Genomic DNA, 10,240 nt, shown 5'->3' on the forward strand with positions numbered 1-10,240 from the left:
TGGACTATAGGTGTACAAGCAGGATGAAACCAACATTCCTCAAGTCATTACCACTTCAGACCTCGATGTCCATTACATTGGTGAGCCAAAGAGTTTGCATTTCATCATACTTCACCAGCATGGCCATCTATGCTTCCGACACGCCCCTCTCTTACCAAAGCTCCCTAATTGACAGGAGAATGGAGAAAGCCGCTTAGGATCCATCATAAGATATTCCAGAAGAATCCATAACAAAAACTCTTGGTAGTCTTTTATCTGATGCCTGAAGGACCAAGAATCAAAAACTAGAGCTCAGAACCAATTCTCAGGCACGCAGCCAAACCTTTGAAGTTGCTTCTTTCCAACTGAAGGAATCACACTTCTGAATGTGAATCATTTGTGATTTGATGCTAAGAATCCATGCTGATATTCACAGTATCTTTTTTATTTGGTATTAGTCTTCTTATCTGCATGTATCAGTGGAAAGAATCATTCTGCTTTCCCACCATGGATTCCTTTTCAACTTGACTGAACATCTCCTTGAGTCGAGCTGATGAATTGGATATCACATTCTTTGTTATTCTCTTTTGATGCTCAGTGCTCTTCAACCAAGCAATCCCCAAGGACACCTGAACATTGCAAGCCTTCAGTCTAGGGGTAAGATCCTCCATCTGGTACCTCAAGTGAAGCTGCATGAGAAAAAAGAGTGACATGATTGGACAAAAATCTCAGAAAAGCCACTATTGAAAGTCGATGAAATCTATAGACAATAATTATATACACTGGAAGCCACAATGAAAATATTAGTTTGAAAAAGATGTTCTTACGTTAAAGTAGTCACCAAGTAGAACCCCTTGGAGTGTCATCACTTCTTCGATAATCCATCCATTTCTATCAGGTAAGGGAGACTTTTGCTGCGTGCTAGTTACTTCACCTCCATAACGAGATAAACTCTTGTCAAATTTGTAATAAACTTGCCTTTGGTAAACGTCAGGCTTAACTGGTTCCCATGCTGTTATAGAATAGTTGACACAACCAACTTTCTCCATTACCCTTTGCTCCAATGAAGTTCCTCCAAATACCTTCATCAATAAGTTCATCTGATGACACATCAATGGTCACAGTTCACTAGTCATTTTGGTGATCCCTGGGCAAGCTCAATTTGAGAATACACACACACACACAAACATATATATATATATAGACATATACATATGTGTATATATATATATATACATATGTACGTACGTATATATACGCACATACGTACGTGTGTGTGTGCGCGCGCGCGCGCGTGTACGTATATATATGTATATACATATGTACGTATATGTACATATGTATATGTACATATACGTACACGTACATATGTATACGTACACGTACATATGTATACGTACACGTATATATGTATACGTACATATATGTATATGTGTGTGTGTGTACATACATATACATATATGTATATGTATGTATGTATATGTATATACATATATACATATACATACATATACACATATATCTATATATGTATATATATACATATATGTATATATATATATATATAGATATATGTATGTATGTATATACATATACAAACATATATACATACATACATATATACATACATACATACATATATATATATATATATACATACATACATATATATATATATATACATACATACATATATATATATATATACATACATACATACATATATATATATATATACATACATACATACATATATATATATATATATACATACATACATATATATATATATATACATACATACATATATATATATATACATACATACATACATATATATATATATATATATATATATATATATATATATATACATACATACATACATACATATATATATATATATATATATATATATATATATATGTATATATATATATATATATATATATATGTCTGTATGTATATGTGTGTGTGTGTGTGTGTGTGTAAGTATGTATGTATATGTATATGTGTATGTATGTATGTGTGTATGTATGTGTCTCTGTGTGTGTGTGTGTGTCTCTGTGTGTGTGTGTGTGTGTATGTATATAATGTGTATGTGTGTGTGTGTGTGTGTGTGTAATGTGTATATATGTGTGTGTGTGTATATATATAATGTGTATATGTGTGTGTGTGCGCACGCGTGCGCGCATATATATATATATGTGTGTGTGTACATACGTGTGTGTGTGTGTGTGTGTGTGTGTGTGTGTCTACATATATATATATACATGTATGTATGTATAATAGAGAGAGAGAGAGAGGGCAAAAAAAGGAAAACTCACATCAATAGGAATGGTAGATGAGAAGACTTCTGACATGTTGGCATACTCTGTGCCTAAGAAAGATCCACTCTCCTCACCATGGAGGGTTGCTTCAGATTCTTCTTCAACTATCTGCACTTTTTGTTCAGGGCTCAAGGACCTAGCCTTCCATAGTGCCATGATTGTCCTGTTAGGCATTAAAAGTATGTATTAATTCTCTTTATCAAAAGGTGACGTATAACACGAAATCAGAAATGCAACTTAAAAGCCTAAAATCCAGATCTGAATGCATGAAAACCTTGGTAGGCACTAAATCAAAATACACACTTTCTTAATCCCAAGAACTAGAAAAAGCAATGTATGAGCATGTTGTATAGGTTTATAAACCACATACTTCGAAAGCAAGGGCTGTGCATAAATGAAATAGAATAAGGAACCAATGTAGCATCAACCCATGCAGAAAACAAACTGATAAGAGTAAAAAGGGAAACAAAATTTCTTTTTCTTGAATTTATGCGTTACATAAGATTCAAAATATTGTACAAGGAAATAAGTGAAGAGCATTGCCTGTTGGCTACATTGAATGATACAAATGATTGAAAATGAAACTTAAGTCTCCCATCCTGATCAACAGTCTTCGCACCATGCTTTGCATCCATACCTTTTCCCTTGCGGAGAATAATCAAAAGAGATGGGCTAGCCATTGATGCCAAAGTTGGAGGAATCACCTGGATGTCCTCAATATCTTCCCAAAGAAAGAAAAATTTTGTTTTGTGTCCAAATAAGTTTGCATAAAACCCAATTATTCTTGGAGATAGAAAGAGGCGGCCCTGCAAGGGAAAAAGTAAAAAAAGCAGCATTTTTTTTCAGTTGACGTGTATGCTGATCCTTAAATCATATGAACATTATTTCAATAAGACGTAGGCCATATAGTATGATGAACCATACAAGATTTATAACATGTCTCAGTTTATAAAAGGCCATCAAAATTGCATTCACATTATTCCACTAATCAACCAATAGAATGTAATTTGATTGGAGCATATCATTATTCATCCAGACTGGACAATGTCGAACATTTGAAGGTGACCATTTTCTTTAGCCACTACCCTGACATGCAGACCATAAATATGCCAAGAAACTATTGTCTAAATTGCCCAATGAGGCAAAATTTTAAAAACTGCAAGTTGGCATGAACTGCCGATTGCTGAAATAAGCTGATTGGCCCACCATATGACTGTAACAGTGATGATGACTGAGTAGCTAACAAGTTGACCAAATATATTATTGCCATCCTAAATCAAATGATTGAGGGGAACAAATTTTTCAGACAGCATTGAGAAGGGGTGAAATATGGAAGCAAGCAGAGGATTCCAATAGAGTACAACATAATGGAAGCAAATAAGCACCTGCATGGGCATCTTGCGCTTCAAGTGACAGCTAAAATCATTGATGAGAAATTCTTCTGGTGGGAGACCAAAAAGCTTCTGGAATGCACAATTCGTCTGAGGGGACCTCAAATTTATCTACACATAGATTTCTCCAGAACTTAGTTAAAATAGGAACGTATAAACTATGGTTTCACATTGAGTTACGAGAGATGCCAAATAAGAGAGAAGTACCCACCTTCTTTCCAACTTCTTTCTCCATTTTTGTTAGATACTCTGTCACAATATCAGTGCCCCGTGTATTGTTTAGAAAAACCCTCAAGTGCAGCTTAGACTGGCATGCCTGAGCTAACTTCCCTTGAAGAGGAATCCATACATCCGCTAATTCTGACAAATTAGATTTCACAAAGTTGACTTCAGCATGACCAAGAGATGTAGCTTCATCAAAAGGCCCATCAAAATCATACACATCCACATCCATCATTGATGGAGGATCATCCATGGCATCAAATTCAAAGATTTCTGTAAAAATCAACAGAATAAATTAGCGAATGGAAAACTTTTAGATTAGAGATTATAGTATCCTACCTCCCATTTATTGTTATATCATTCCCACCTGGTTTGAGTCAATGTGTTATCTCTGTATATTGACCATATATTATAATGCAGGACACATAATTTGACACCAATGTATAAATGAACAACACATCAGACTGGAAGGCAGTCAAACATGTCCTTGAACTATTATAGGACTGTTTAATTGCTGCTAGGTCTACCTGCTTCCAATTTAAGTTGAAGTTGCAACCAGTAATGCAACAATCCAATTAGCAACTTTCTGTTTAATTTGCTAGCAGTTGCAGTTGCAAGAACTAGTATTTTCATTACCTACAACTGATAACTGCTAGTTTAGTTTCTGTATTTGGTTCTGTGATTACCTTGGAAATGACCTTGCTACACTTTTGATTCAGTAAACTGTTTAGTTATTCTGACACAGCTGACCAACAGTTTACTTAGTATATTATTCCTACAATAAAGTCATATTATTAGGATGCACTTAATATTGTAGTGTACAAACTATATGATAATTATTACATGTGAAAGCATAAATTTATTACAATGCCATATATTATATGTAAGTAATTTATATTAGAGTTGGACTACATACTCTAAGTTAACTTCTTGCAAAATGAGTTAACGACCATCCAACATGAAGATCCAGATCACTGATAAAAAGGATGCCCAGAAGTAGAATTCACACATTTTGATGACTTCTAATCTTGTATCAAGTTGGTATACAAATGAACAATATCAACTGCACTCATGTGATAAAATAGAGGATAGGGAACATAAATTGAAAATCTAATTTATGGGTCATGATATATACATCTTAAAACATGGGTGGATTTAAATTCATTAGGTTTTGATGATCAGAATATAGTAAAATACAGTATCATATTACTAAAACCTGCCATTTTGACACCTACTTGATAATTAGGTTAGAGACCATCAAAACACATGAACTTTGGTCTCTAAGCATTTTTACTGTATAGATCATGTTCAATGTTTGGATCTTGAGTTTTGATAGTCCTTCACGATTAACTCCTCTTTCCAAGGAGTTAATGTAAAGTGGGTAGTCCAAATCTTTATTATATTGTTAATATAATAAATTGCTTTAATAATTTGAACACTCTTACTTGTATTCTCAATAATTTTTAACTCTGCATATGTCTTTTGTGGTCCCCTACTGATGGACCATCTAAAACTTTTTAGAGTTAGGACCAGGAAACCTCGCTGAAAATCAGGTGATTCCAGGACTTGAACTCAGGTCATTCATATCAATGGTCCATACTTAATAATTCCATGGGCCATCAAGCATTAAGTTAGCAAGTCTCAACAGTAGTTTAAGAAAATTCTGGGCAAGAAACTGAAAACTGCAAATATGGTACATTGGTACCAGTCCATACTTAATAATACAAAATAGTAATCTATGCAGAATATTAAAGAATTTCAAAATAAGAGGTATCTTTAATTACCATTCCATTGAGGCTCCAGAGTTTGGAATTTTATTGAGCTTGTTTTAGTTTTACCATTGCATGTGAAAACCACATAGGGATCAGAATAACCAGTTGAATCCACTGCTGCTAAATTATTTCCCTCAATTAATGCAATAGTTAGCAACCACCCATCTCCTTGTGCTTTGACTCCATGATCACTGCCTGCATGAATGAAAAAAACTACTTTCGAAAGCAAGTGGACAGTCTCCAACTAACTGAAGAAAGAATGAGATGATATATTACCGGCAAGCAAAAACAAGGGAACTAAGACTGATGTTTTCCAGCCTAAGACAGAGTGCAGTTGATAGAAGCAGGAAAACTTTATTCTTTATACACTGTAAGTCGTAGTTGAAGTTGATGAAGGTACCAATGCAAATGGAGCCTTACAATCTATGAAGCATGTTTATGGATACAAATTACATAAATAGCACACAATGGACATGTTGGTATTGGCAAATCCAGAAAAATTTGTCAAGAAAATGGTCATTATATGGAAATATTTTTTAAAAAAATCATTTACATATTTAATTATATAACAAACATTTAACAATGCAAGAAGAAATCAGGTAAAGTAATTAGATACCAAAATATTTTTATTAAATAATTGAATCTGTAGGAGAATATTTAATGAGTGCTGTACTATATCCTGAGAAGTATTTGTATCTGATATATGTTAGACACCAGCATGTCTCCTCTATGGAAGTATCTAAGCTTTAGAACTAAGGATATGTGCATATTATGTATCATACTATGGTTTTCCTTCTAAGGGAAGGTAGAAGACTAATTTGGTCAATCTGTTTCTGATGTTTTAAGTTCAGCAAGTCCAGCAAAATGATAGAGGCATGGATATCCATGGACAGCAAGAAGTTCCAGCAAGTCATACTACCCCTCGAATATAGCATCATTATCTCTAAAGTCTAAACAATATACAAATGACTCAAAAACACCAAATAAGAAGGATGTCTTACACTTTGCTATAAATATAATACTATATTAGCACAAACCTTACATATCAAACAACTAAAGGTTATGAACACCTTCTGAATCACATAAAATTCAACATTAGAACTGCACTAAGACTATGAGAAACTACAATATCCCTTGGTAATGAAAAAAAATTAACTCTTGGAACTCATAAATTTTAAAAGAAAAGTTTGACTGAAATATAAGATACTGTCCGGTGAAAACAAGTCTTACCTCTCTGCTTCCGGGCCTGCAAGAAACGTCCTATCATATCAAGAACACGCTGTCCTTGAAGAACCAAAACACCACAAACCACAAGTTCCCCAATTGAGTCTGGCAGATCTAGGCCAGGAAACTCAAGCCCCTGAACTATACTAGGCTTTGCAAGCAAGATGTGTATAAGAACATAGAAGGCCACACATACAGATGATATAGCAGTAAAATTTCCAAAGAATCTAAATGCCAGCTTCCAGCCTGACTCTTGCTCATTTTGCAAAGAAGCTAAGATCTGGTCTTTGTTGGACCCAGTGTCTTTTTGATCAAGTGGGTTTATATTCTGCGAAAGCAAATCAGCAAACTGGGCAAAGCTGTCCTTTAAGCCTTGCTTTGCTCCATTTTCAATCATACCTTTCATCATAGTACTCTGGAGGAAATTCATGCGCCAGGAAATTAGTAGACGTGAAGATTGGTCTTCAGATGGCAAATCAGGCCCAGGCATTATGCAGAAAAGAACCTCTGTCCGGAAACAATTACCAAAAGGAACATCAGGAGTGCCCACGCTAGCTAAAACTGCATAATTTTTTCCATCAGCCTTCAGATAAGTCTGCTCCTCTGTGGCTTTCACAGCCTTTACTAGTTTAGTTGCAGCTTTTGTGTAGGTAATCACTCTTTTCAAGCTCTCACCACCATTTTCAAGTCTCCAAGATTCAGTTTGCAGATTAGTAGTTCCTTGAAGCTCAGCAAGTGATTGCAAGAAATTTGAACTCGGTGAAAAGATAAGGAAGTTCAGATCGCCGGGTGCAACAACATAAGATTGGTCAAGAAGTACTCCTCCTTGTAGACTTCCAGGCATTTCACCTCCTTGATCCTTTGCTTCCATTGTTTTCAGTAGTTCATCAAAGCTGATGTTAGAGCATGTATCATTAGTTTGTCTTTCAGATATCTCAGGGCTTGCAGATGATTCTTGTAGGTCTTCTAGGCAGTCAAGATTCCCGCTAGAAGGCAATGCAGCCTCTACATTTTTCCCAGCAAAAATATGAAACAGACGATTGACAAATGTCATTGGATTCAACTTGTCTCCCTTGACAGATTCCGTTTCATCAATCACTGGTACAGCAGATCTTTCCAAATTTCCATAAGAAGATAGTGAGGGTGGTCCTTTTGTTAATTCAGTTGATTTATCGGAGTTAGATGAATGATCAACAGAAAAAGATTGTGTGACTATGGGTATTTCATCAATGTTTCTCTGAGACAAAGTTATAGTGAGACGGATATCTCCTGCAGGGCAAACCAAAAGAATACAATTATGAGAGAAGAAAAGAAGAAACTTGACCCTTTAACCACACAGTCACAGCATTCTTATTATCTGAAGTCTCCATCCATTTCTTCTTCATACTTAGACATTATATCTATTTACTATTTTAATCATGACTTGCCTGTCAGATAATTAGATAAATTTGACACCATGAACAAATAGTTGGATCAAAACGGCTGCTAGGCTACCCCTTATACCTTGGATAACGTAGAAAACGTGAATCATGAAACAGAAACCTAACTTTCAACTAGGAGACAAACATATTCAAATGCAGAACGTAGATAGCAAAACACCACATGAATAGATTGCTCAATATTCACTAAAACCGTAATCAAGGGAAACTATTATGATTGGTGGAAACTCACTTCGAATATCCAAATAAAAAAATAAAGATCACACAAGTGTCAAGAAAAACACATATAAAAATCCACTAATATAGAAAAGATATTAAAAGATATATTACCATAGTCCTTGCTCTTAGACTTCTTGTTCTTGGGCTGCAGCTGATACCATTGTGTCCCAAGTGAAAGATCATCTGCATCCAAGATCTTCAACAATGGCACCTTGACCTGTCCCAGGAAATCATCACTAAAGATCTTGTCTTCATCCAATACATAGACCATGAGTTCCTCGCTGGGGTCGCCGACGAGGAAGCTGAACTCCTCATTCCATACAGGGTTCGAGTTCTTCTTGACCACCATAGTCTTCGCCCGTTGTTTTCCGAGTTGTAATTTGACAAAGGGATCGCTGAGGCCATTGAGACCCATCGCCTGGAGGTTACGGGCTTCAATAACATGCACCAGGAGCTTCATTGTGAAGAATTATCAAACAATTGGAGCCAAGGAATAACGGCAAAATCATAAATGAGGAAGAACAATAATGGCAGGGTTTTTGTTTTCGAATAGAAAGAAAAACAGATGACAACAGATTACATTCGCCGCAAAGTAAATTACCGAAACAAATTTAAAAAAAAAAAAAACTCACTTTCAGCTGCTAAACCCCTAATTCCTTATGCCCATCCAATCCGAAACGATCCAACAAAAACCCCAAATCGACTAAAATCCAGTGGAGAGCTACAGGAAGAGCGACACCGACGAAAGCAACGAGACAAAAGCGAAACAGGGAAAAAACGATGTCGAACTTATCAACCACAGGAAATCCAACCGCCGCTCCACGAATTTGATCGGAAAACAAAGAAATCGATGCTGGAAATGATCACAGGAGAACGGATTTGTTTTCATGAGACTACAACGGGAAGCGAGGGGATGATGACGACAAAAAAAAAAAAACGTCGGATTTTGGTTCCAGGTTTTGGCTATTTAAAAAAAAAAAAAGAAAAAACCTCTTTTCCCAAACGAGGTGGTAAGAAATTTAAGACTTGGGAGGAGGTGGGGAAGGCCAGTAGAGGAGGAGGAAGGCCTCCCTGTTCGCGGTTTTGAAGTTTAATTAAAATTATGATTATTTATTAAACTGACCAATGTGGGTTACTAACTCGGGACGCAATCTGCCTTCCATGCCAACGTGGCATTAGATGATTGGTTTCATGGAATTGCCGATATTTTAAATAATGAGAATGACAAGGCTACGATTAGGAGCGGATGGGACCCCGCGATTAGGAGTTGTTTGAACCTTGTCGGCGGAGCTGCGCCGCAAGTCAACCTGCAACGCTTGCAGGCCTTCCGCCTGCAGGCGTTCCAAACCTTCTGTTTGGTTGGTGCTGCGGGTGGGGTTGAGGGTAGAGTGAGGAAGGAGGATCAAGGCAGGAGAGAGTGGCAGCAACGATGAGGAGGAGGGCTAATGCTAGAGGTGAGGGAGAAGGGGTTGGCGATGATGCGGGAAGCGGCACGGCAGTAACTGCACGAGGGGCCAAAAGGGGCGTGGGGAGATTTATAATTGCGGATCACGTTGTTCTTCCCCGTAAAGGAGTCAAGATAGGGACAGTGACTGCAACCACCTCCACGCCTTTAAGCTTCTTTTCTTTTCCATGAAGACCAAAGCGACGAATACCGAACTGAC

The 10,240-nt window shown here is 36.5% G+C and overlaps 1 protein-coding gene across 3 annotated transcripts; it reads right to left on the bottom strand.

Moving 5' to 3' along the window:
* Nucleotides 1-178: 178 nt before the first annotated feature.
* On the bottom strand, nt 179-9,465 carry LOC105049949 (C2 and GRAM domain-containing protein At1g03370). Of its 3 annotated transcripts, none has more exons than XM_010929761.4 (10): nt 9,209-9,345; nt 8,688-9,030; nt 6,925-8,187; nt 5,707-5,889; nt 3,912-4,195; nt 3,695-3,811; nt 2,853-3,115; nt 2,307-2,472; nt 807-1,079; nt 307-668 (listed from the first exon to the last, which is right to left on the bottom strand). In XM_010929761.4, the coding sequence occupies exons 2-10, from the start codon at nt 8,989-8,991 to the stop codon at nt 456-458; spliced, it is 3,066 nt and encodes a 1,021-aa protein (XP_010928063.1). In that variant the 5' UTR covers nt 8,992-9,030; nt 9,209-9,345; the 3' UTR covers nt 307-455. The 3 variants fall into 3 exon arrangements, with proteins under 3 accessions (XP_010928062.1, XP_010928063.1, XP_029121904.1); XM_029266071.2 differs by having other exon boundaries at nt 8,688-9,008; nt 9,209-9,344; XM_010929760.4 differs by having other exon boundaries at nt 179-668; nt 8,688-9,465.
* Nucleotides 9,466-10,240: the final 775 nt, after the last annotated feature.

The sequence above is a fragment of the Elaeis guineensis genome, chromosome 8 (genome assembly GCF_000442705.2).
Source record: "Elaeis guineensis isolate ETL-2024a chromosome 8, EG11, whole genome shotgun sequence".
Classification (NCBI taxonomy): Eukaryota; Viridiplantae; Streptophyta; class Magnoliopsida; order Arecales; family Arecaceae; genus Elaeis; species Elaeis guineensis.